This window comes from Prionailurus viverrinus, chromosome A2 (assembly GCF_022837055.1).
Source record: "Prionailurus viverrinus isolate Anna chromosome A2, UM_Priviv_1.0, whole genome shotgun sequence".
In the NCBI taxonomy this organism is placed as follows: domain Eukaryota; kingdom Metazoa; phylum Chordata; class Mammalia; order Carnivora; family Felidae; genus Prionailurus; species Prionailurus viverrinus.
Window position 1 is genome coordinate 151,649,060 of NC_062562.1, and position 26,624 is coordinate 151,675,683.

The following is a 26,624-nucleotide window of genomic DNA, read 5'->3' on the forward strand; positions in this document are numbered from 1 at the left end:
GCCTTAGGATTTTCTTATTTCTAGGTGGTACTGTTAATAAAATGTGGAACTTGGAGATCTGTTCACAGTTGGAAAACGCAAATCAAGTTGTTTCTTTACGACTAAGCCTGGTCTTCTGCAACCCTTGATTTCAGTTTTCTCTGTAAAGCCGTAGGGGCTCTTGGCGGAGTGTCTCAGGGTTTGTGTGGAGGAGTCCGGAGAGTGATATTCCAGCAGCCCTCTGCCCTCATTTCAGCCAGTTTGAAATCTGGAATCTGTGGCTAAAACTACAAATTACAAAGTAGTGGCTTTCAGACTTTTATTCACAACCTTTATTCAGACAATTTTGTAGTGGTCCTGTGTGTAAACCAGAAAAGATGCCATAGCTCCTCAGGCTGGCTTTTTGAAAACCCATCCTGAGGGCATCTGGTGGCATCCCTGGAGCACATTTCTGAGCTTTCTCTAACCTGTCCGTCAGTAATTAATGTTGTGCTACTGTGCTAGCCACTGTGCTAAATACCAGGACAATAATGGTGGGCAAGACAGAATCCGGATGTAACACAACCTGATGTACTGGTAAATAAGTACTATGCAGAAAATGAGATAGTGCTGTGCTGTGTATGTGTAGGGCGAGTTGGATGTAGCTGACAAGTGATGTTAGAGGCTGGAGTGATGAAGACGAGGCAGCCATGCTGAGATCTGAGGAAAAACCCGAAAGATCAAAGTGCAGAGATCCTGAGACCAAAGTGGTGAATGTGAGGGACAGAAAGGCTCGTGTGGTGGCAGCCAGCGGAAGAGGCAAAGAGTGGAAGATGAGGTTGAGCAGGAGATGGGGACAGATGACGTGAGGGAGTGATGTGATTGAGAAGCATAAAAATCCCATACCCTCCTTTGACAGTTACTGAAATTAAAAATAAGGACGACTGAAACAAAATTAAAAGTAGCGGTAAAAATATTTGAGGGGGAAAATGTTATTAAAACTCTGCAAGTTTGCCTTCTGCAAACATTATAATGGAACGTAAGGCACAATGTGGGTTACTTTTATTTTTCATGATTAAACCTTCTTCGTTTATACTCTCCGTTCTGATCAGTTCATCTTGAGAACTTTTCCCTGATTTAAAAATAGTTGCTGTGTAGTAGTTGTAAAAAGTCATAAGATTGGTTTGAAATACAGGTTATGGCTTTATGTAATACATTTTTGAAACTCTTCTAGAAGGTTTACATGAATCTTAGTAAAATATATGATCATATCTTTAATTATCTTTGTATATTTAAATTATTTTCATAAGGGGTATGCTTTTTTAATAAGTATTTTTAATAAGTATTTCAATTACAAAATATAAATAAAATCTGATTTTTTTGGAAGCAGATTTTTGTCGACTTTGTACCTAACTTTTTTTAGTCAAAATTCTCATAGATCTCGATAAAGGATGAAAATAGATTGATTAGCAGAATAAATACAGGAATTGGTTCTCTTATTGTCTTATAATTCATTTTGATTTTGGGTGTGTGGGTGTCTCAGTCAGTCTGACTCTTGATTTTGGCTCAGATCATGATCTCACAGTTCATGGGATTGAGCCCCACCTCAGGCTCTGCACCGAGCATGGGGCTTGCTTCGGATTCTCTCTCTCCCTCCCTCTGCCCTTCCCCTGCTCATGTGCACGCACATGTGTGCATTTACTCTCACAAAAATAAACATTAAAAAAAGTAGTTCATTTGATTTATTTAAGAATAGGGAGTTTATCCTTTTCATAATACAGTTGTCACCTTAGTGTACAATGTGTGCATTGTGTTTTTGAAGTTTAGCTGCCTAGACCCATTGGTTGGTGGGCCCTTGGGTACTACATGAAATAATGGAGGGATTTTTTTTCTTGTCCTATATGAAGTGTAATTGCTCAGTCATCACACTGTTCTTTATTGGAGTGTTTTAAATATTTTCTGCTGTAACCCTTTTAGCCAAGAAAACCATGTGGGAAAGGCTGACAGCCCCTGAAGATGTATTTAGTAAATTACAACGAGAAAACATAGCCATCATTGAGAGCTACGGTGCTGCCCTCATGGAAGTGGTCTGTCGAGATGCTTGTGATGGCCATGAGATTGGAAGGGTACAGTAACTCCTGTTTAGTATAACAATTGAATAAATATTTTGACTTATTAAGGTATAAACTGAATTAACTTTGCAAATGCATGTTATATATTGAGAATTATTGTCTGCAATATATTTTAGTGAATTGTTTTTAATGTTTATTTTTTGAGAGAGAGAGAGAAAGAAAGAGAGGGGAGGGGCAGACAGAGAGGGAGTCACCGAATCCAAAGCAGGCTCAAGGCTCTGAGCTGTCAGCACAGAGCCGATGCGGGGCTCGAACTCACAAACCACCAGATCATGACCTGAGCTGAAATCAGATGCTTTAACCAACTGAGCCACCCAGGCGCCCCTAGTGAATTTTCTTATTTGTTATAATTTGGAATTTCTATTTTATTTATTCATCTGTTTTCTTTATTTCTGTTCAGAATCTCAGTTCAGAATTTTCCCTCAGCATAATCTTTCTGCTGATTGTGAGGTTAGCCTTACACTGGTAGAAATGCTGCTTAATAAAGATCTTTGGTTAAGAGAATACTGGGTACACAGGTTTTATACTGAATATGTCTTTTTTTGCTTTGTGGAGGGGAATTTGCATTTATAATTCTTTAAAATACTGTACCACACTGGTGATAATACAATGAGAAGATAACTTCCTTCTAATGAAGAGTTTCATAGTATTTGAATCATACACAGCTGATCCTTAAACAACACGGGTTTAAACTGCGTGGGTCCACTTACTGTGCAGATTTGTTTTGACACATACCAGTACAGAACTGTAAATGTATTTTCTCTTTTTTGAACATTTTTTTTTTCTCTAGCTTACTTAATTGGAAGAATACAGTATGTAATACATATAAGATAAAAAATATGTGTTAATCAACTATTTATGTATCCACCAGGCTTCTGGTCAGCAGTAGGCTCTTAGTAATTATAAGGTTGTGGGGAGTCAAAAAGTTATACATGGATTTTCAACTGTGCTCCTAACCCCCGTGTTGTTCAGGGGTCAGACGTATTTGAAGATGGTGGGAAACAGGCCTTTAAGAAATAGGATGAATATAAACTGTGTAGTAAGTTCTTATGTTCAAAACAAAACAAAACAAAACAAAACAAAACAGTTTAAGTGTTGTTATGCATAGAAAAAGGACTGAAGAGGAGAGAGGCCAAAATGGAGTAGCAGTGTTGATCAGGCCACATATATTCTATATGCTTTTCTATGTTTTCTAGGTTTCCTGTAATGTGCATGTAATACTTCACAATTAGGGGAAAAAGCTATTTTTAACGAGTCTCTTTTCTCCTTTTATTAATAAATCAAGATTCTGTATACATAGCTTTCAAGTTTCTCAAAAAAAAAAAAACAAAAAACACCAAAATAAAATGTAATTGCAAGCTACCATTTCCCTTGTAAGAAAAGCTCTAAATATTTTCATATCAAGGGAGTTTCTGTCCTTGGTTTTGGTAGCCATCTCCATGTTTTGGGCTTTGATTTGTTCTTCTTCAGATGCTGGCACTGGCTCTACTTGATCGGATCGTCTCCGTAGATAAACAGCAGCAGTGGCTCTTGTATCTTTCTAACAGTGGCTACTTGAAGGTGCTCGTGGACAGCTTGGTAGAAGATGACCATACTTTGCAGAGCTTATTAACGCCACAACCTCCCCTCTTAAAAGCCCTTTATACTTACGAATCCAAAATGGTAAGACTTTGTATTCATTTGAAGTTAGATCAACCGCTCACTTCCTCTTAGAGCAGTAGATGTATTAAAGAACGTTAATGTGGCCGACATTTTTAGTATTTCTGTCATGTAAGCTATAATCATTTCAAAGAGTTTTAAATTTGGAACATGTGTTAGAAATGTAGCTTCAAAGCATGCCAAAGATGAGTTGAAGTGATCTGAGAGGGTTAGCCGGGTAATGGAACTGCTTGCTCCTCATTCAGGTTGCTGATGATGGGGAATAATGGGATGCTGAGTGCTCTGAGGAGAGCAGTAAGCAAAATTGTCTCTTCGCCACAGAATTCAGACTGTATTAGCTGCCTGTGGAACATTCCAACGTAGCTGTGCTGGTTCTAGTTTAAACACGAGATTTTCAATACCATATATAATGCATCATTTCCTTTCCTTCAGATTTGTTTTCTCTGTTTCCTCCTGGTTGAGAATACTACAGAGTCACAATAATGGAAGCACTAAAGTCTTAGACCCGTTATTAACTCCCCCCTCCTTTATTTATTCAACAAGTGTTTATTAAATACCTATTATATGCCAGGTGTGGCAGTAGGTGCTAGAGATACAGCTATGAGCAAAACCATCTCTCCCCCCTCCCCCCCATATGCCCACATGATGATAAGTAAAACTACAGTTGAGTTGAATACTGTTTCTTGCAAGGCACTGTACTGTGACACCTCAGATATGCTGTGTTTAATCCTCAGAGAATCCCGTGTATAATGTGCCCCGCAGAGCTAGCTCGGAATTTCTCTTCAGTATGATGAGAGATCAGAAATATGCTGTGAGAGAGTCTCATTTTTATCTGAGGCCCTTGGATATGCTTTCTGTATTGATGCTTTTCCTTTTGTAACTTCTTAGGCATTTCTTACAAGAGTGGCCAAGATACAGCAGGGCGCTTTAGAGCTGCTGAGGTCTGGGGTGATAGTGCGACTGGCGCAGTGCCAGGTCTATGACATGCGCCCAGAGATGGACCCGCAGGGGTAAGTGTCCGTATACGCTGGTATTGTTTCCGTACTGTTCCTTCATTGTAAAGGATTAGCGAGGAAAAAGAAATTCCAAACGAAATCTTCGCCGTTGGTTTATCATTCTGTTTGAGCAGTACCCTTTCACCTTGATAACTTTAATTTTGGTCCTACATCCCTGCCTTTTACTAGTAAATGGAAGTTGCTAATAAGGGTAAGAGTAGGAGGGACCTAATGCTTTCCATTTTAGAGCAGTAATAGGGAAATAGGAAAGCATTTTGTTAGTAAATGGTTTTCTTCCGAACTTTAGTGTTCTGTTCAATAGAATATATATTTTTAGTTATACTGGTCCTTTAAAGTATTATAGTGAAATTATAATTTGTTGTGGATTTCTTATTCCTGATGACTTGAATAGTATTTTATATTTTTCTTTTTGTAGCGTTTTGCTAACTGCTTGTACATTTGAAAGCTTTTAGTCAAATTATTTTAAGTTTCAAGCTTCTTAACAGATTTCTTGGTTCAGTTTGAATATGGGTTTTGGGTTTTTTTGTTTTTGTTTTTGTTTTTGTTCTTCATTTTTGTCTACTGGCTGCAGCATTGTTAGCCTATCCTCTTGGAAGTAAATAACACTGTTTTACTAATTTTCTTCATAAGCCCATTGCCAAATTGAATATTTGAGTTTTTCTAGGATTAACTCTAGAACTGTTTTACCTCCAGAAAAGAAATGTAGGTGTTTTTTTTTTTGTTGTTTTGTTTTCTGAAGTTTTAAACATAACAGCTATTATTTTTGCCTTAGGTAAGGAGGATTGAGTTAATTACATTCCTTGGGTCTTGGCATATAATCACTTGTCTGTGCAAAGCTTTTCTCTTATTTATTTCTGTGTTTTGTGTCCATTCTCTTCATTCGGCAACCACTTTCTTTTGTCTAAAAATTTAAATATTTATAATAAATAATATTTTATTAATACCTAATCTTAAAAGTTCAGTGATATTAGGGGCACCTGGGTGGCTCAGTTGGTTAAGCATCTGACTTCAGCTCAGGTCATGATCTCATGGTTCATGAGTTTGAGCCCCTATCAGAGTCTGGAGCCTACTTCAGATTCTGTGTGTGTGTGTGTGTGTGTGTCTGTCTGTCTCTCTCTCTCGCTCGCTCTCGCTCCCCCTGCTCATGCTCTGTCTGTCCTTCAAAATGAATAAACATTAAAAAAAAATTTTTTTTTAAGTTAAGTGATTTTACAACTTCGTTTTAACTTTTTAAAGTCTTGATTTTTTAAATCTAATGGGCAAAGTAGATTCATTTTTGGCTGTGGGTATAGGAGGGGGAAACTTGGGGAAAATAACTTGTTTTGTTTCTTGCTTATAGTTTCTATGGCCCAAGGGAGCTTTCAGAGTAGAATAAATATGTTTAGGAAATTCCAAGCATTGTCTTCAAATTATGCAGATTTTCTTTACTGAGTTTTTTCATAATTGAAATAACTCCGTTTTTACTGTCTATATGAGATGGAGAATTCTCATTAGTAGCTTCACATCTTAATCAGGCACCTGTGATTGTTTGCCATGGAGATGGGCAGGAACTGTTAGCGTCCCTTAACTCTTGGACTGTCGCTCTCTCCTTGTTGGGTGGAAATGAATGAAGCATGTTTGGCATGAGAGACCCGCCAGTTTTCATCCCTGCCCCCGTGGACCGCTACCGGCAGATTCTGCTCCCGGCTCTCCGCTTGTGCCAGGTCATCCTCACGTCCAGCACGGCCCAGCACTTGCAGGCAGCAGGCCAGGTAAGAAGAGTCATTGGCCTAGAAGTTGTCTGGTGCAGGGGCTGCGTTTTAGAGTTGCAGAAACCCTAGGCATAGACAGCGTCCATGGGTTTACCGTCCACTGTGGCAGACCCGGGCACTGATAGCCAGCCCCCTGGTACCTTGCGTGAACTTCACCAGACCATTCTTACATATACTCTTATTTGAATGAAACCCCACAGTGAAGAATGGAATAGTGAGATGGAAAGCAAGAGCTCAAAATGTGTTCTTCTGTAAAGGGAAGTGGTTATGATGATAGGAATAAGCTGCTTCTAAAATGTGGTTTAACCACGGATTTAGCAAGAGGCCATACACTATGTTAGGCCTTGCAGAAAGTATAAAGGATAGATGATAATGGCACATTTAATTGTGATATTTAGAGAACGAAGTAATTGAAGTAAGTGAATTTTCTAAAATCTTTTTCATTGAGCACCAGAAATTCGTTTTATTTTCCTCTCTTTTCAGTTGAAACCTTCAAAAAAAGAAATCTTTGTCTCTTTAAACTAATAATACAATATATAATCTAGCCATTCACCGATTAGACTTATCATTATGACTCTGGAGTCTTTATTGTTTTGCCCTATTATTGCAACACCCTCCAGAACTGTGTCCCAATACTTCATGGTAATGTTATGTGCTTTCCCTGTCTTCAGTCTCCAGGCTTATGTCACCAGGGTAGAATGCTGCTGTTTCTAACATAGCACCGTGTTTTGTTTTATTTTGTTTATGTATTTTTTTAAATTTTTTAAGTTTATTTATTTTGAGAGAGTGTGCTTGTGTGCACACCCCTGAGTGCGCCCCTGAGTGGGGGAGGGGCAGAAAGAAAAGGAGAGAGAGAGAATCCCAAGCATGCTCCACGTTGTCAGTGCAGAGCCTGGTGCGGGTCTCAAACCCAAGAACCATGAGATCATTACCTGAGCTGAAGGTGGGGGCTTAACAGACTGAGCCACCTAGGCACCCGGTTTTTTCTTTTTTCCCTTTTTTTAAGAGAGAGAGCACGCGAGTCGGGGAGGGGCAGAGGGGGTGAGAGAGAGAGAGAATCCTAAGCAGTCTCCATGCTCAGTGTGCAGCCCGATGTGAGACTTGATCCCACAACCCCGGGATCATGACCTGAGCTAATATCAAGAGTCAGACACTCAACCGACTGAGCCACACAGGCGCCTCGACATCTTGTTTTATACTGCATTAGTACATCTTACCCCTTTCATATGTGGCCTTTGGGTCAGTTCTTTAAAACTCAGAGACTTCCCCTGTCTTCTCTTTTATTGAGATTAAGATTTTTTTTTATTCCAAGTGGGACGTTGTGATGATAAAAGATTCTCTAATGCCACTCTTGCACTGGCTATCGCAGAATCCCCCAAGGCGCTTGTTTTAAAAACACAGATTACGGAGCACCACATCCAGCAGTTATGGGCTAAGGCCAGGAATCTGAATTCAAACCTAAAAAGGGACACAGTTGCTGAGTGATTCAGATGTTTGGCTTGTTTTGGCATAGAGGCTCAGCCTTCAAGGCGTTTAATCGAGTTGAGGAGACATCCCGTGTGAAACTAGAGTCCATGATGGTAGGCTGGAAAATGCCAGTGTGGAAGGGCGCAGTTTAGAGGGCAGGGTTTTTCTCTCGTTTGTATTTACCATATCAAAAGGAGAATTTAACAAAAGCTTTTTATGTGATTGTCCCCATGTCAGGCCAATCAGATTTTTATAGAGCAACTTAAATTCAGTAAGTCATTTTTATATCCATTTATTTTAAACTCCTGTTCTAGTTCCACTTGGACAAAAATAAAAGAAACTGAGAGTTAAGTAACAGTATTCATACAGTAGTTCTAAGTTATACTTTTCAACCGTAGCCTCTAAATACAGTAATTTCTAAACTTTGAAATGATCTTTCTTGTGAATTTTAGGTAAATATTTGCTTCTTGAAGAAATAAGCCACATAAATGCAAAAGACGATTCTTATATTACATTCATTGTGATTCATGACATTGAATTTCTGGCTTCAGCGTTACTAAAAAAAGATGAATTATAAATTCATAATACAATTTTCTCCTGTTGACCTCTGTTTTTTCCATTTCTCTCCCTTCTCCTCGGCTCAGGTGTTGCAGTTTCTCATTTCGCATTCTGATACCATCCAAGCAATCCTGCGCTGCCAGGACGTGAGCGCTGGGTCCCTGCAGGAACTGGCTCTACTGACAGGAATTATAAGTAAAGCAGCACTTCCTGGTGAGTCGATTATGTTGGATGGACTTTGAAATTCTTTGCGGACTGACGTACGCTTAATAGAATGAGGTTCTTATGGCTTTGCGATACGTAGGACTTACTTGAAATTGGTCCTAACCATTAACTGCTTTTTTTTTAATTAGTAAGTTTTTATTTATAAGAGTGATATATGTCATACAAAAATTCAGAGTTCAAGAAAATAATGACTACTCAAAACCTCACTGCCTAGAATTTACCAAGTGTTTTTTTAGTATATATGCTGCTGAAGCGAGCCTTTCTAATGTTGTTTTATATGTATGTACACGAGACAGGGATGGAGGCACACAGAGATAACTTACAAGAATGACATTATTTTTCACATGCATTGTTAGAAAACTATTTAATTTTACGTGAGTTTAACAGATTAAGAAATTAACTGAAGAGAGGAACACCTGGGTGGCTCAATTGGCTAAGCATCTGACTCTTGATCTTGACTCAGGTCATGATCTCCTGGTTCATGAGATTGAGCCCCATTTCAGGCCCTGTGCCAACAGTGCAGTCTGCTTGGGATTCTCTCTCTCCTTCTTTCTCTGTCCCTCCCCCTATGTCTCCCTCTTTCTCTCTCTTTCTCTCCCTTTCTCTCTCTCTCAAAAGAAAAAGAAATTAATTGAAAGAAAAACTGAAGACCTTGTTGAATTCCAGACAAATGTTTTTTTTTTTTTTTACTACAAGATTACAAGAGCTGTTCTTAAATGATCACTGTGATGAAGAAGGAAAAAAAGATTATGAAACATTATTAAGATATTTGGTTATTTTTTTTCCTTTGAATTTCCTTACCACCTGTATATTTTAGACAGAATCATTTAACTCCTATAGTATGGAAGACTGAAATCATGAGTTCTTTTATACTTCTTTTTCCACCTTCAGATTATCTTTGCCAATATTATTTTTACTTTGTCAGGTTTTATTTACATTCAGACCTGTACCCGTGAAACCTTCAGCTGTTCAGTTTTACTTGTATATTTACATGCATTCACTGAAACACACCATTGTTTTTTTTTCCCCACAGCTTCACTGTTCTTAGTTCTTTCTTTCGATTTATCTCTTGGTATTTTTAATTTGTATTGAGGTCCTTTTCCCCAAGAAAAAGTATATTATAGTCCCTGAATTTTCTAATGTTTATCAGCATCTAAAGGTTGCCTCTTTTTCTCCCTCTCTCTCTGCCCCTCCCCTGCTCATACTCTGTCTCTCTCTCTCTCTCAAAAATAAATAAACATTAAAATTTTTTAAAAAAAGGGGAAACACCTGGGTGGCTCAGTTTGTGAAGTCTCCGACTTCAGCTCAGGTCATGATTTCACAGCTCATGGGTTCGAGCCCCATGTCAGGCTCTGTGCTGACAGCTCAGAGCCTGGAGCCTGCTTCAGATTCTGTGTCTCCCTCTCTCTCTGCCCCTCCCTCACTCATGCTCGCTCGTTCTCTCGCCGCTCTCTCTCTCTCAAAAATAAATATTAAAACAAATTTTTTTTAAAGATAAAAGTTGCCTCTTTTTCTCCCTCTCTCTGCCTCCCCCCCCCCCCCATTGATGCTCTGTCTCTCTCTCAAAAATAAATAAACATTAAAAAAATTTTTTTAAATAAAGGGGAGGCACCTGGGTGGCTCAGTTGGTTAAGTGTCTGACTTCAGCTCAGGTCATGATTTCACAGCTCGTGGGTTCGAGCCCCACATCAGGCTCTGTGCTGACAGCTCAGAGCCTGGAGCCTGCTTCTGATTCTGTGTCTCCCTCTCTCTCTGCCCCTCCCTCGCTCATGCTCTGTCTCTGTCTCTGTCTCTCTCTCTCTCAAAAATAAATAAACATTAAAAAAAATTAAAAAAAAAATACAGGTTGCCTCTTTTCATGAAAGATGGCATGGCTGATTATGATTCTTTCCCTCAGAACTTATAATATTAATGATAACAGCTTGCATTTATGAAGCATAATGTGCCAAGTACTATTTCTTTAAACACTTAGCATATTTATTTAATTCTCACAAGGGTCTTATGAGGTAGAACTGTTTTCCACATTTTACAGGTGAGAAAACTGAGGCACAGAGAGGTTACCCTGTCCAAAGTCACATAGATAATACTGCTGGTGTAGTTTCCCGGCCAATATGGCTTCTGAGCCTGTGCAGTTAACTAGTAGGCTACGCTATCTCCACTTTATGTTGCTATGGAGAAGGCTGAGGCCAGCCCAGGATTCTACCCCACCACCGATACGTTTTCCTCTCTGAGGGGTGTCAGTGTTTGAGCCCGTGGTATTGGGAGAGGGAGCGGGTTTGGCTGGGCAGAGTGCAGTGCCTGTGGAAGCACTTAGGCCTGTGCTTATTCTGAGGAGAGCCCAGCTTGCACTCTGCCCAGTCACGGTGTGTCCCAGGGCCGTGCGCTTGTTGTGCTCATTCCCCGCTCACGCCAGTGTCTTTCAGTGATACCAGGTCAGGCCATCCTTCTGCCTCTGCTGAGGTCCCACGGTGCTTGGTAGTGGTTCTCCTAACCGTTTTCCCCTTGGTTTCCCCGGGGCCTTACCTAAGTACTGTAAAAGGCTTCTCTGCAAATTGAGGAGTGTCCGTGAGAATTTGCAAATGTTTTTGGTTTAATCTTCTTTTTTTTTTTGACATTGCTCCTGAGGAGTGGAATGAGGGCCATGGGCTGAATCGTGCCGCTTACTTCAGAATTTTCTCTAGTTTTTTTTCTTTGCCATCACCATTTTTCACTATTTATGGCATAATTCTTCCCCCACCCCCTTGTGCTGAATTTTGTTCATTTTGTAGGTTGATGACAGGAGAGACATTTCTATGATGCTCCTTCATTCCGCCATCTTAGCCTAGAAGTGCTGAGTTAGGTATCAAGAGAATTTACCTTTTATCAAATCCTCTCTGACAAGGTGGTTTTATTCATGAAGTCTTCGGTCAGTAACTTTTTTAAATGCCTAAATTTTCTATATTTTGCTAATAGCATCATTTGACCCTGTCATCGTATTAAGATTGTATTAAGAAAAGCACTTTATTTTATCTTATTAATGTTTTTTTGTTTGTTTATTGAGAGTGAGAGAGGGAGGGAGCAAGTACACGTAGAGAGGGGCAGAGAGAGAGGGAGAGAGAGAATCCCGAACAGGCTCCTTCCAGTTAGCACAGAGCCCGAAGCAGGACTTGATCGCATGACCACGAGATCACGACCCGAGTTGAAATCAGGAGTTGGATGACCGACCACCTGAGCCACCCAGGTGCCCCAGCAGTTTCACAGGCTCGTGATAAATTCCAACAAAAGGAAAGTACAAGTGGTGCAGCGGCTCTCTAAAGTGGTTTAGGGAACAGCGACCAGCAGTTCTCGTTCTCTAAAAGGAATTAGGTATCAACTTAGCTTGTTTTTTTGACAAGTTTCTCTGCATATGGCGTCAAATTGTCCCCTCCCTACACAAATGAAATCAGATGATACGCACTGCTACGTAAGTAACTTCTTTTTCCCAGTTTGTCTTGGAGATCTTTTCCCTCATCACATAGAGCTCCTGCCTCATTCTTTTAAATTGGGTATCATTTCCCAGTTGCGAGAGTTAACCAGGTCTTTGTTCTTTAACCAGACACCTGTAACATGTTTACTGTTTCCAAGCTTTTTAAAAAATTTCCAACAGTGTTGCATTTAATAACTGTGTATGTATGTCCGTGTATGTGTGTCTGTGTGTATATATAGGCATTTTTGTAGATTTGAGCTGGTAGGCTTGATAAATGCCTGGCAGTCGTTGGCCAGAAAATAAAAACACTTCAAAATTTTTCTTCTGAAGATAATGACAAACACCCTCCCAAAATTTTCAGACAAACTTGTAACAGTTTTCACTCCTATCAACCCCACTCTGCACAGTTCAGCCTTTGAGGACATACTGTTTTGTATTCTCCTGTAATTTTACTATATATTTTTTTATCTTAAATTCTCACATTAAATTTTAAGCCCATTTATAACTGTGTCCCCCATATTGCCTAGCCTCATACCAGTTATGTCATACCTCCTCAAATACTGACCAAAAGGTTAATTTGTTTTCTATGACCCACAAATATTCTGGAAAGTGTTTTGGAGTTGAGACCAATGTAAATGGTACACAGAGTACTCATTCGGCACTTAGCAGAAGCATCTTCTAGAAACTGAGAGCATCTTACACAAACAGAATTGGTAGTCTTTTTTTTTTTTTTTTTTTTTTTAAGATTCTGTTTTTAAGTAATCTCTACACCCAACATGGGGCTTGAACTTACAACCCTGAGATCAAGAGTCGCATCTTCCACTGACTGAGCCAGTCAGGTGCCTCCCAAGTAGTCTTTTAAAGAGAGGCAGCAGTTGGAAAAAAAGAACTGGGGAATAGCAATACATGTTGCAGAAATCAGGAAACTTGAGAACAGAGAGGAAAAGGCCCACATTTCATGGTGGTGTTAGGTACAAGGTCCAGCTTTAAGGGGTAGGATGGGAAAGAGGGTTTAAAAATACAAGCAGCAAACGTGGACAAAATATTTCAAGAATTTGGTGTTAACCATATTTTCGCTTATTTGGGGGTTTTATTTCTTGGAGTACAAGGGAGACCTGAACGTGTTTTCAAATAGGAAAAATCTTCTGTGGCAGGGTAGATTTGGATAAGCTGGAAAAGTGATCCTCAGAGCAAACTCCCAGAGGAGGTGGAGAAGGGAAGGGATGGGATCTAGTGGAGTAATGAGGCACAGGTGCGGCACAGCAAGCCAGCATGTGAAGTCGTGGGCTGAGAAATCTAGAAAGAGGAGGTCTTGTTACTATAAGGAGCAAAAGATAAGGTTCTGGGTTACACGCTCTAGAGCGTATGCTTGGAGGTAAGGACTGAATTAAGGAGATTGTGAAAACAAAGGGTGGCTAGGACGGGTTCAGGTGGGTCATGAGCATGAGTACAGCCATGGAGGAAAGGAAGAAACCAGCAGAGTGAGTGAGCTGCGTGTTTACCTGGAGAACTCGATGGAAGTAAAGGGTGTTCGTCCCGGTACTGTAAGATTGATGAACTTGATTTAAGAATTCTGTAATAAGTCTAAACAGAAGTTTAATGGGAACTTTTGTGTATACGTGCAAACTCTACTTTGCCTAAGGGGAAAAGGAAAAAAAAAATCAGATGATATAGTACCTAGAAGAAAAAAATACATTTCATTTTTAGTGTTTTATATCCTAAACTCTTTCAGCAGGAGAGAGTAATTTACTTCTGAGTTTAGAACATTTTTAACTTTTATGGTTATAAATAAAAAGTAGATTTATCTCAAAAACTTTAAAAAGTACCTTTTGAAATCACAAATTCAGTCTAGATTTAGATTGCATTTGAGCGAACATGTAGTGGTGTGCTTATAGTCTTTGTGAAGTTGTATTTCTCAGAACTCCTTCGTGGCAAGTCTGTGTCTTTTCTTGTACATAAAGAATATAAAATACTCGAATCGTTCTTCCTGGTTTTTAAATGTTTTTATTTTGTTGACTTTAAAACTGTATTTAAAAGCATTCCAAATTTTATCAGGTATATTAAGTGAACTTGATATTGATGCAAATGAAGGATCTCTAATGGAGCTACAGGGACATATTGGAAGATTCCAGGTAACTGACTCTTACTTCTTTAAAGAGTAGTACTGTAAGACAACAAAATACAACAGCCCTCTTAGCCATCCTCCCTGTTCTGTTTCCTGGGTTTGGGCAAACCCTCTCAACGGTTTTTAATCTATTATCTCTAAATAAATATGCTTATTTTTGAATTTTAGGAATCATCTATTGATTTTCCATTGAGAAGGGTGAGAACTTAAGATCCCTTTTTTCCTTTCCTTCCACCATACAGTATGGACACTTCTCACAACACCCCTCCACCCACTGCCGAAGCGCAATATAATTATGAATTTGATTAGATCAGTACTTAGTGTTATGCTGTTATTATTATGTAAATGTAGTATTTGATATAAGAATGGGTGATAGGTTACTTTTGGGCACAACATTATGTTTTCCCTAGAGTGAATAATTATTTCTTTTTTTATTTGCTTGGTTTTTATGTGTTTATTTCTAAGCTCTCTTCCAGTTGTGTGATCTCCTTTAATATATTCAAGCATATTAGATAGCTTATCAACTAGATATTTATCACAGTCTTTCTGGGAGCCTCCTGGCCTGCTTTGATCCGGACATCTTCGTCTTTGATTGGCTGCAGAGTAATTATATTTATATACTAGAATTTATATTTCATTGTTTTTGATATAGTAATTTTCTTAACCAACCAATCCTCTTTTCATGAACTGTTTTTTCAAGTTTCCAAAAGAAAACTGCCGCTATCAGCATTTTTGGGTACAAATTTTTGAACTAGAGATTAGATAGCAATAACTGGTATCACTGGGTCCAAGGGTGCACACACAGTACATGTTGAGTCATTATCAAACAGCACTCCAGAAAGGATGGTACTCTCACCAGCAGTGCCCAAATACTCCTTCCTTCCTTCCTTCCTTCTTTCTTTCTTTCTTTCTTTCTTTCTTTCTTTCTTTCTTTCTTTCTTTCTTTTGTCGTCTAATGTTTTTCATTGGTAGGGAGAAAAAGACATTTTTGATGAGTCTTTCATAAGGTGAAAGAAATGTTTTAGTGCATTTGTTTTGTCTGTAAGGGTAGCAAACGGCAGGTGATCTCAAAAATAGATATAACTGTTTTGGCAAAATAAACTTGTAACCTTTTCGATATGTTTTGCCTTATCCAGTCTTATTATGTAAACTAACATCAGTTTACATAAGCTACTATATATCTGTGTATGTCTGTATATGAATGTAGGTGTGTGTGACACCAGTTTTTAAAGTGCATGTTTTTAATGTCCATTTATTATGTGCAGAGCACTATAGACTAAGCACTGTAAATACAATTCTTTGTCTCAGGTAATCCTGACAACAAGTAAGGTAGGAATCGCTATTTTCCTAAGAATGTGAGCATTGAGGCTTCTGGAAGTTAAGTAACTTGTTGTAGATCACATAGCAAGAAGTCAGGTACCTGCTATGGAAACCCGCATCTCTGATTGCAATCACTAGATAGGCGTATTACCAATTTTGAAAATCTTGTCCTTCCCTCTAAGAACCTTAGGAAAAATGGTATTATTGGGTGAAAAGTAGCAACATTTCAAGGAGAGGACATCTTCCGTTTTATCTGCCAAGGGTACCTGTGTGTTCTCAGCCCCTTTACGAAGTCCCCAGAGGCGGCTAAAGGAGAAATAGCCTTTAAACTTGAGCATTCATAGACAATATTATCATGGACATGCTTGTTACAAACTGTCTTCTGTTTGCCATCTCATTTTGCTTCTCATTGTTTATCAACTTGTGTTTATTTAATCGGTATCTACCAAGGAATTATTTGGTGTATACAGAATATTCTCTAATGTTTACAATGTAATGGGGATTAACTGCTTAAAAAAAAAAAAAAAAAAAAAGATGTTCTTTTAATGAGTTGACTGCCAAGCAGATACATTTGCAAAAAGGTGAATTTTAATAGTGCTAACTTCAGTGCCTCAGTTGGAGGTAAGAAATCAGATGCTTTAGAGAGTGATTCCACTCCCCAGTGAGTTCTTCTTTTTTGTATCCCTCAAAGAGGGGTAGCTGATTTTACACGTGTACCGGATTGGCTCTGAACAAAGTATCTTTCTCTTTCTTAGCGCCAGTGCTTAGGACTCCTGAGCCGCTTTGGGGGCTCTGACAGACTGCGTCAGTTTAAATTTCAAGATGATAATGTGGAGGGAGATAGAGTGAGCAAGAAAGATGAGCTTGAACTGGCCATGCAGCAGGTAAGAGGAGTGAGCGTTGTGTATCCGTTCTTGAACAGCTGTGTGTTTTTTGGAAGCGTGATGAAAACAACAGATGTGAGTGGTTTTACAGATTGATTTACAGCTTTGTTGTAATTTTACAGATTGATCACTAGCTTTGTTTTCCTTCAACTCTGGAGTTCCCTGATATTGGGCATTTGGGGAACTAACATTTTTGTCACTGTTACTCTTCCATTGTAGATCTGTGCCAATGTCATGGAATATTGCCAGTCACTCCTGTTACAGAGCTCCCCCACCTTTCAGCATGCTATGTGCCTCTTCACCCCGAGCCTGTCAGAAACCATTAATAGAGATGGACCCCGGCAAGGTGAGCCGAGTCGTTTCCTTCTGTATTTGAGTATTAAGTTGCTGTGATTAAGACAGGCTCTAGTCGGCTCCAGTGAGATGCAGTGTTTTCTTTATGTGTCATTAGTGGGAAAATTTGTAAATGACTTTAAGGAGTGGTAAGGAGTTGGCGTTGTTCGTCTTGTGGATAGTCTAGAGAGCTGGAGAGGACAGAGAAATTCAAGATTTTCTGAGGATAGATTTCTAAATAGAAGAGCCTTGTGGGGAGAGTGTGGTTTTGAATAGTATCTGAGATGCCAAAGAAAGAATCTAGGATTGGTGATTAAGCTAGTCGGGTGAAAAATGTGAAAATGTAACAGTTTAGATGTGAAATCATGTTAAGCTGAATGCATGTCTAAATTGGGTCCTGTATTACAGCTCCAGGTTTCTGTACCATAGCAAATTAAAATGTAGATGCTAAGTGAGCTGACATAGCCCATGATTTCCTAATGACACAGTCGGCAAGATCTGGAATGTGAGGGCTAAGGGTTGATTGAAGTGGTTATCCCATGGGCCACTCAGAAGCCAAAACCCATTCTGATCTCAATGGCGGTAACGGAATGGACTGCTTCTGATTTCCGGAAGCTCTTTGTGTGAGGTTTCTGAAAATCATTTTGTCACATTTTTATCTCCTTCAAGATCTTATTTTCCCTGGAAATTACTTAATCACTTAAAATACTTAATAGGATGATGTTATGAAAAATATATTAGTTTAACAATATATAACCACTGTCTCATGTAACTGGTGCCAAGACCTGACTCTATTTGTGTAACTCTATTATAAAGTGACCAGGGGGGCCCTTTTCTTCTCCCTTGAATCACACATTTTCATACAAACTTGACCTGATCATAACATTTTCAAGTGATGGACACCTGGGTGGCTCAGTTGGTTAAGCGTCTAACTTCGGCTCAGGTCATGATCTCACAGTTTGTGGGTTTGACCCCTGCATCAGGCTCTCTGCTGACAGCATGGAGCCTGCTTGGGATTCTGCCTCAATCTCTCTCCCTCTCTCCCTCCCCCTTCCCCTCCCTCCTGCCCTGTTTCCCCCCTAGCTTATGCTCTCTCTCTCTCTCTCTCTCTCTCTCTCTCAAAAACAATAAACATTAAAAAATTTTTTTTAAATATTTTTAAATGAAATTGTAGTTTTGTCATTTATTCTCCGAAAACAATCATATGCTAATAATGTATCATTAGTAATTATTAAAATTTCATTTAGCTTCTTCTCACTTTGAGCACATCTTTCCCATACTGGATCATTCTTTGATCTTTAATACTTAATGATGAACTTTATGAAGGCTTATATATTGGTTTTTATTTTTCCTCAGACTTTTTAAAGATTTAATAAGCATACATACCTTTGCCAATTGTAGACACGGCGTGGGTAGGTATGTAGTAAGTTCAAGAACATTTAGTTGTAGAGAAGTAGCTTAACCTTAGCAGTTAAGAATATAGACCGATGATGAACTGCCTAGACTTGAATCCCAATTCTCTAAGTGACTATTCATATGACTTCAGAAAAATTATTTAACCCTCTCTGTGCCTCAGTTTCCTCATCTGTAAAATGGGAGTAATAACAAGCTCCTAATTTTTAGTGTAAGGATTAAATGTGTTAATATCTGTGAAATGCTTTAGAACAGTGTCTGGTCCTTAGCACTGCCTAAATGTTAGCTCTTATTATTTTCATTATTGCTGTTGTCATTATTGTCTATCATTTAGTATATGTACTATTACTTGTGGTCCAGGGCCCTTTCCTATAGCACTTCTACTCCCTGGACCTTGTGATCTTTCCTGCAGAATCTGCTTTCTTTTGTCAGCTCTTTTGTGAGCAGCCCCCATGAAGCTAAGTCTGGTAGCTTCTGCACACCTTAATACTTTCTAGACTTGAGCAGGTTAGCGTGTGAGAACTCCTGATATGTGCCAGAGTACTGTCAGCATTGGACCATTCTCTTTCTGGATGTGTTCCTGCCAGACTAGATAATGATACAGACGTTCCTGGGCCCCAGAGTACCTAATTTCACCAGCAGAAGGCTCTGTATCATAGAGACTGTCACATCTTCACTGAGGACTAGAAAGGGAAACCTGGCAACTGATGTGAGTCCAGGATGTCCTGGTTGGTGGCAACATCCGCTGACAAGGAACTGTTTTCTCGCTTCCACTCTTCACGAAGACCTGTGAAATGTGACTTAGAAGCAAAGTTAAGGGAGAGAGTGGAGAAGGAAGCCAATGCACATCTCCCTGCAGTATTGGTGGCAGTTAGAGCCACTGAACAAAGATTATCTCCGAATTGAACTCGAAATTATTAAGGTGTTTCTCAAGAAATCCCTCAATCAAAGGGGAAGTTGCTCCATTTGCACCAGTCTTGCCAGCTCTTCCCTTTGCAGAAGACTTTCCCGACATCCCATTGTTCCTTTGTACCTTCATCAGAAGCTAGTCAGGTAAAAGGCAGATCATTTTGTTTCCTTACCCAAAAGGACTTACGGTGCTAAGAGAGTTGTTGAAGTTTAGATTTCATTATATTATTTGAATATCTCAGTTAGTGTTCTCCTTCTCTTGGGAAGAATGACTTTGAGCTGGGAATTCAGCAACCAGAAAGATGCAGACCAGAAGTGAATCCACATAACCAGAGCTGTAGGGTAAAGCAGGAATTATTTGCCTGGGGCCAGGAAACTCCAGACTTGTGTGTGAGGCTTGCGTCTGTGTGTTCATGGCAGGGGCGGGGGGAGAAGCTGGATGCAAAGGTTTGTAATTAATGGTTCTGAAAGAGGTCTTCCCCCCAATAAAGGGAAAGTTCTGTCAGTGTCCCATCATCCAGATTTCCTTATTCTCTTCAGGTCTTCAACTTTATGCACATATCTGATCATAGTAGCTCCTAACCCCTCCTCTGAACTGTCAGAAGTATTTAAAAGTGGTTTTGGGTTGGGGCCCCTGGGTGGCTCAGTCAGTTAAGCATCCAACTCTTGACTTTGGTTTAGGTTATGATCTCACAGTTCATGGGTTTAAGCCCCTCGTTGGGCTCTGCACTGACAGCGCAGAGCCTGCTTAGGATTCTCTCTCTCCCTCTCTCTCTCTCTGCCCCTACCTCACTTGGTAACTCTCTTTCTCTCTCTCTCTCTCTCTCTCTCTCTCTCTCTCTCTCTCTCTCTCTCTCTCAAAATAAATTAATAACCGTTGAAAAAATTTTGGGTTGGTTTTAATAATAGGTTACATGCCCTTCAATTCTTGGCATATCCTGTTTAAAACAGGTGATTTGAGGGGCATCTGGGTGACTCATTCAGTTAAATGTCCAAATCTTGATTTTGGCTGGGGTCATAATCCCATGATTTGTGGAATCAAGCCCCACGTTGGGTTCTGCACCAAGAGCACAGAGTCTGCTTGGGATTCTCTCTCTCCGTCCCTTTCTGCCCCCCCCCCCCAATAAATAAATAATAATTAAAAAAAAACCAAAACAGGTCATTCGAGATTCATATCAAATTCTTCACTTGATCTTAGCCAAAAGGCCGAGAAGCGATTCAAATTCTTATAAGTGGAACATCGTTTTTTATTATCAACTCTATTAGATACTCAAGCTCCAGTGATTCCATATTGGCGCCTGCCCGGTTTGGGCATTATTGTCTACCTGCTGAAACAGAGTGCTAATGACTTCTTCAGCTATTACGACAGTCATCGACGGAGTGTCAACAAACTTCAGAATGTAGAGCAACTTCCACCTGATGAGATAAAAGAGGTATGAACCTCATCATGAGCTGTGGAGATTTCTGAGAAGCCTTTGCTTTTCCTCACAAGGACCAGAATACTGGTGTCAGACTTGTGAGCAAAGATGATGTATGCAGGGAGACGAAGGGGCTTGAAGTGGTTCCTCTGTGTGGCTTTAAGAAGAGCCCCTCACCTTAGCACCACGCCTCATAAGCAGAGTAACACGTCACTGAAATACAGTGAAGCTGCACTTGTTTAAGAACACCACCTGCCCTCCGGTAGAACGGCAGCTGGCCTTTGAAGGAGGGTTTTGGTAATTTATACTCTAAAGTCTGTGCTGAGAAACTTGGGTGTCTATTGCAGATGCTTATTCAGTAGAAGTGATCCCTTAAGATGCCTCTGTGCCTTCGGCATCTTCAGTATCTGTTGAGTGAATTTTTCAGACAAACGGGATGGCGGATCAGACTTGACTGCCTGCTCTCAATGAGCCAGAATCACTCGCTGATGTTTATTGCAGCTAAAGATGCTGAGTTGCCGGGCTTGCTCCCTCAGTAGCCGGACTACACGGGATCTCTTGCCCGGTGCTGGAGCTTCTTGGTGTCCTTTGGCAGCCTCGGTGTTGAACCGATTTGCCATTCCTGGTTTGCACCAACTCCCCTGAAAACTCGGTGTCACTCTTCAGAGTAGTCAAGCCTGCCCCTTCTTGCCACTCTTCTGATGATCAGAGGGAACACTGAGTGAGTGTTTACCATGTGCCAGGCCCTGAGCTACAAGTTCTGGCTCAACACATGAGCTTTTTTTTCTCAGATGAGGAAATGGAGGCACTGGAAGTTTGAATAACTTACCCGAAGCCACCCAGCTAGCACGTACCGAGGCAGGAGTTATTGGTGGGGTTCAGGCGAGCCCTGGAACCGGGTGGCTTACAGCCGACAGCCCCTCCTCCTCCCATTGCAGCTCATGGGCCGTGCCGGTCCTCGCAGGGGGCCCGCAGCCTCCCAGTGAAGCGTGTGGCGCCCTCCTAGCCCGTCTGCCAAACCCAGCGTCTGGGTTGTAAATCGCATCTCTGTGCTTATGCCAAATAGAGGTGTGATGAAGGGAGTTTCTGGCCGATGAGCATATTTTTCTATCTGCTGTAGAAATCCACTGTACGTTTTCTTCAGAAGATACGTGACAGCTGTCAAAGAACTTCTCCATGACAGTGTTAAACCTACTGCTTGAAAAACCTACTGTTTCATCTCGTTTTACCTTGATGGGAAGTTGAGGGTTGGTCGGCCCATCAGCAGATTGGAAATGTCTGTTTCAGGGATGAGACCTTTTCCAGAAAGCAGCACGTGAATCTTCATTTGTGAATTTAATTGGTTTGGCTCGCTGTTTTTCTATAAAGTTACTAGCTTCCTAACTAGCTTAGATAATAGCTCTTGTCTGCAAGGACATTTAAACTTCTTCAAACGTTTTTCACAGTGCTTATCGCAAGTGACCCTCTGTATAGAATTCCATGAAGTTTTGGTTACAGTTCACATCATCACTAATACTGTGTTTGTTTCTGGTTCTCAGTTGTGTCAGTCTGTGATGCCTGTTGGTGTTGAGAAAATCTCCACTGCCCAGAAATATGTCCTAGCAAGACGGCGTTTGGTGAAGTTGATCAACAATCGAGCCAAACTACTTTCCCTTTGTTCTTGTATCCTTAATGAAGTCACAGTGGGAACTGGAATGGTGACCTTTAAAAGATTCTTTAAATGTAGAGACTGTTTACTGATTCTCACATTTTTTGGGCATCAAAGCCATATAGAAAAGGACATAATTATTGTTGATTTTTTCCAGTAAATGCCCGGTATATTTCCAAATTAAAATTTTTCCTTACCTTTTAGAGTAGCTAGTAATCCTGATAATGTGTACAGTCACTCTGTGTCTGAATAGGAAGCAAGGACACTGGAGACTGTGCTGGCACAGCACACGCACCCCCCCCCTCCCTCCTCCCCCAGGCCCCACCTCATTCCTCTCAACACGTCTTGCTGCTTTCTAGGGAAACAGACCCTTACCCCTGTCGGTTAGACTGAGGCAGTGCGTATGTCACTAAGTGGTACGGTCTCTCCTTTTTTCCCCTCCTCAGCAGCTGGTTTGATGAGATTGTTTTCCTTTAGTCCGAGCTCTCTTCTGTAGTTATCATAGAGACCTGCCTATTTATTCTTTGGCGCCATCTGGAGTACTACTTGTTACATTGCACGCCCACCGATTCTCAGGATTCCCTGTTTGCCTCCAGAACCTTATTTAAAAGCAGAAGACTACAAGGTAAACTTCATTCTGAAAACCTATAGATCTCAGTGCTTTGAAAACCTAGTTACATTTTTATTTATTTTTTGTTTCCAGGTTACTAAGAGTGGATTGGGCAATGGAGAGCTACTTAGTTATTAGACATGGCTATTTCTTGTGTTTTACTTCTATTCATGGGAAATTGTGTGGACAATATGAACATCTTAAGACACTGCTCTTCAGCTTCTTGCAGTTAAGGGCTGGCCAGCTCCAGAGTCCCCTGCTCACAAATAATTTTCTAGAAGAATGGATGTGGGTCAGCCTGGGCCATGATCTTTATTAAGTGAGCCTGTTTGACCAGTGAGCTTGTATTGGATCCCTTAGTGGGAAAGAAACGGAAGGAAAGCTTGCAGACCCTGACCTAGACAAGTGAAATGCTTTCCAGGGGCTTCTAGTTACTGAAAGTTGAAATAGATTTCTCAGCCTTGACCCATGTTTTCTGTGGCGCTGTGGTTCATTGTCTTCAGATTCTTCCAGGGTGTAGCAGACGCATCCTGGGAAAGCTGTTTTGACTGTGTCTTTTATCTCTAGATTCCTTCGCTTCAGAAACCAACCTGGATTTCAGAAGTGGTCTGACTGCAGTGAGCCAACATGACATAGACCAGGTAAGGTTCTAGTCTCATACCCTTGTTCTTTTCTGGAAGGACAAAGGAAGAGCCTAGTATGTTACTAAGTTTATGATTTTCAGGGCTATGTACAAAGACCTGATTTTAATTCGTGCCTGGCCACCCAACAGCTCTGGGACTTTGAACAACCTGATTTTGAGCCTCCATTTCCTCAGTGAAGAAACGGAAATGATAATTCATCCTCAAACAGTTTTGTCAGGATTAAATGAGGTTTCATATGTGGGGCTCCTAGGGGAGTAGTGCCTGGAAGGTGTAACATCAAGTTCAGTAAATTACTGAGCATGTGATCTGGAAACTGCCAGTTTCTTTAGATTAACTTTGTCGACTTTAGGCACAAAGTGTCACTCAGCACTTAATTTTCCAGAAAATAATTTAAATGGAGAGATGGGGAGTAGCCATTACAAATTCCATTTAGGAGACCATAGTATTATACAGTAGTATGTACTTAGTAACCTCTTGGCCAGTAATATTGGAATGAATGAAGAGCATTCCAAAAACAATTAAAATGAAAACTTAATATGAAACTAATAAGAAAGTCTTGGGAACAGAGTAGTTAGCAGGGTACATGAATTATAGCTGGATCTGTTCCTAGGCATCTGAATGTCCTTAGCCATGATTTTTTTTTTTAACTTTTTTTTTTAATGTTTATTTATTTTTGAGAGAAAGAGAGAGCGTGAGCTGGGGAGGGACAGAGACAGAGGGAGACACAGAATCTGAAGCAGGCTCCAGGCTCTGAGCTGTCAGCACAGAGCCCGACGCGGGGCTCAAACTCACAGACTGTGAGATCATGACCTGCTGAAGTTGGACACTTAACCGACTGAGCCACCCAGGCGCCCCCCCCTAGCCGTGATTGGATAAAGCCTCTGTACTCTTCCCTAATCCCTCTTGGCCACTACCTTTCTTAAAGCTGAAGGTTAGGCTTTATCCAGGAAAGAGCATCCTCCAGACCATGCTTAACCAGACATCATAAAGAGCATGCTCTCATCCCAGCCCAGCATCTCATCTGCCCCAGAGTGACTTCATAATAGCAATCCATGTTTTGGCTAGACTTGTTTAGGTAAGCTTTAATGTTCAGTTAGGTCATGGGCACAATTAGGCAAAGTATAGATCTACCAGAAGATGTTTGATAAATATGTGTTGAATTAATCACTATTTCTGTTTCATTAGACTGTGCTGTTATAAAGTGAGAAGAAATGCAGGATTAATAAATAACCTTCTCACTCTGTTTTGATTTTACTGCAAAACTGAAGGCAGGTAGATTTTATCTAATTTTGCACTTAATATTAACATTTCACTATTATGCCAAAAAGATCCATTCGAAATCAAATGTGCATTCTAAAATACATGAATTCTAAAGTGTGTACCAGGTTCTTGTCTTCTGTTTATATTGTTTGAAAGTGAAAGCATGGAAATGGTTTTTTCTTTTTTTTTTTTAATTGCAAAACAAAGTAAAAAGTAAAAGCTTCTTTCCAGTTTATCCTGTTTCTTTCCCCAGAGGCATCCACTCCTAACAACTTGTGTCACCAGTCAGGAAATATTTTATTGCAGTATGTCCATATGTCAACAACAGCATCATTTGTTGTTGTTATTTAAAATTTTAAACATTTATAAATTGGGACTTTTTATAAAGTCCCAGGAAAGAGGGAAAAAATATCATACCAATAAATTGTAGCATAGAAGGAATGTTTAGTTAATTTGCTACATGAGAAAGGACCACATTACAAAATTTCAAAGATAGTTTAAATTGGAAGACATGAAACAAAAAATATTTGAGACTATAGTTTTAATAACAAAATATCATCTGTGTTAACTCTAGCTTCAGGCTGACGCCATCAACGCTTTTGGAGAATCACTACAAAAGAAACTTCTGGACATTGAAGGATTATACTCGAAAGTTCGATCTCGCTATAGTTTCATACAAGCTCTTGTCAGACGTATCCGAGGCCTGCTGAGGATATCAAGGAACTAAGAGCCCGTGCTTATACTCTTCTAGGGAAGAGAAGAATTGGGGAAAACTGTCCCCTTTTTATGGACTAGTTTGTTTCTAAATTATGACCAAAAAATATTTTGCTATTTCTTTCTTTATATATGGACATCTTTTCTGTAAATTTCTTTGCCTGGTTCCAACCTCACTAGTAAAAAATAAATACTTTTTAAAAAAAGACACAAAACATATGGCTAGTCGTTTTTGAAATTTTACCTAGAAAATGATCATTATTGGGAATCCACTTTCCACAGTGGTAGTTTTCCCCTAGGGGTATAATTCTGAATGTTCTCTTAAAGGCATAGTCTGGAAATTGCAGTTTTTTATCTCTTTGTTATCTGCATTGCATTTCTGTGATAATCAAGGTCACTCCATGGGGTAGAGTGGACCACAAACTATAGTTACACTGTTTGATAGAATAGTGTACTCACTACTGTGAAGATATTATAGAAATGTCCCAAGAAAGGAAGTTATCTCTTTGCTAAAATTATTTTTTTTTCCTGCATGTTAGTGGCAGTATAATAATTTGGATTTGTCCAAATTATTTGATTGTGAAATTTCTCAAACTAATCACCTACTGATAATTTCTCATATAATTAATGTGATGCCTACGATTAGGGCAAAAGAATTTAGACCATCATCACTCTACTTCTTGCCCAATTGTGCTTATGTTCAAGTGACTACATCATCTCAAAGTCCATTTTTCCCTTTCTAGCCATAAATTAGTTCAGCCTAAAATAAAGGAGAGAAAGGGAAAAGTGTCTTGACTCATGAGTAGCAGAAAATTAATACTTAGTTCTATAGTGTTTCTTTTTTAAAAATATAATTTTTTAAATAATTTCTGTGGCTTTTTAGCATATTAAAATTTGTTTAATGTTTACTTATGTTTTTCTCCTTAACTATTTGAAAGTATATTGTAGACATAGTGACAGTTTCTCCGTAATATTTCAGCAACTAATAACAAGGATATTTCCTTCCAAATCATAATACCATTATCACACTTAAGACATTTGCTAATAAAATACAGTAAAATTTTCAAATATTAAGGCAATATTCAAATTTCAATTGCCCCCAAAATGTACTTCTAGAACTTTAATTTTTTTTAAT

The 26,624-nt window shown here is 39.7% G+C and overlaps 1 protein-coding gene across 3 annotated transcripts in view; it reads left to right on the forward strand.

Annotated features, from left to right (window-relative positions):
• NUP205 (nucleoporin 205) overlaps positions 1-25,691 on the forward strand; it is an 86,211-nt gene extending 60,520 nt beyond the window's left edge. For 2 of the 3 annotated variants that reach the window (XM_047848694.1, XM_047848696.1), the window contains exons 31-43: positions 1,936-2,084; positions 3,561-3,752; positions 4,638-4,759; positions 6,378-6,516; positions 8,628-8,754; positions 14,267-14,343; positions 16,412-16,540; positions 16,760-16,886; positions 20,462-20,628; positions 22,152-22,275; positions 22,758-22,886; positions 23,439-23,512; positions 25,350-25,691. In XM_047848694.1, the coding sequence (XP_047704650.1) occupies positions 1,936-2,084; positions 3,561-3,752; positions 4,638-4,759; positions 6,378-6,516; positions 8,628-8,754; positions 14,267-14,343; positions 16,412-16,540; positions 16,760-16,886; positions 20,462-20,628; positions 22,152-22,275; positions 22,758-22,886; positions 23,439-23,512; positions 25,350-25,502 (1,709 nt within the window). In that variant the 3' untranslated portion in view covers positions 25,503-25,691. Of the gene's footprint in view, positions 1-1,935; positions 2,085-3,560; positions 3,753-4,637; positions 4,760-6,377; positions 6,517-8,627; positions 8,755-14,266; positions 14,344-16,411; positions 16,541-16,759; positions 16,887-20,461; positions 20,629-22,151; positions 22,276-22,757; positions 22,887-23,438; positions 23,513-24,700; positions 24,784-25,349 lie in introns of all 3 variants that reach the window. The other variant, XR_007150132.1, reaches the window with a different exon arrangement.
• The last annotated feature ends 933 nt before the right edge of the window (positions 25,692-26,624 follow it).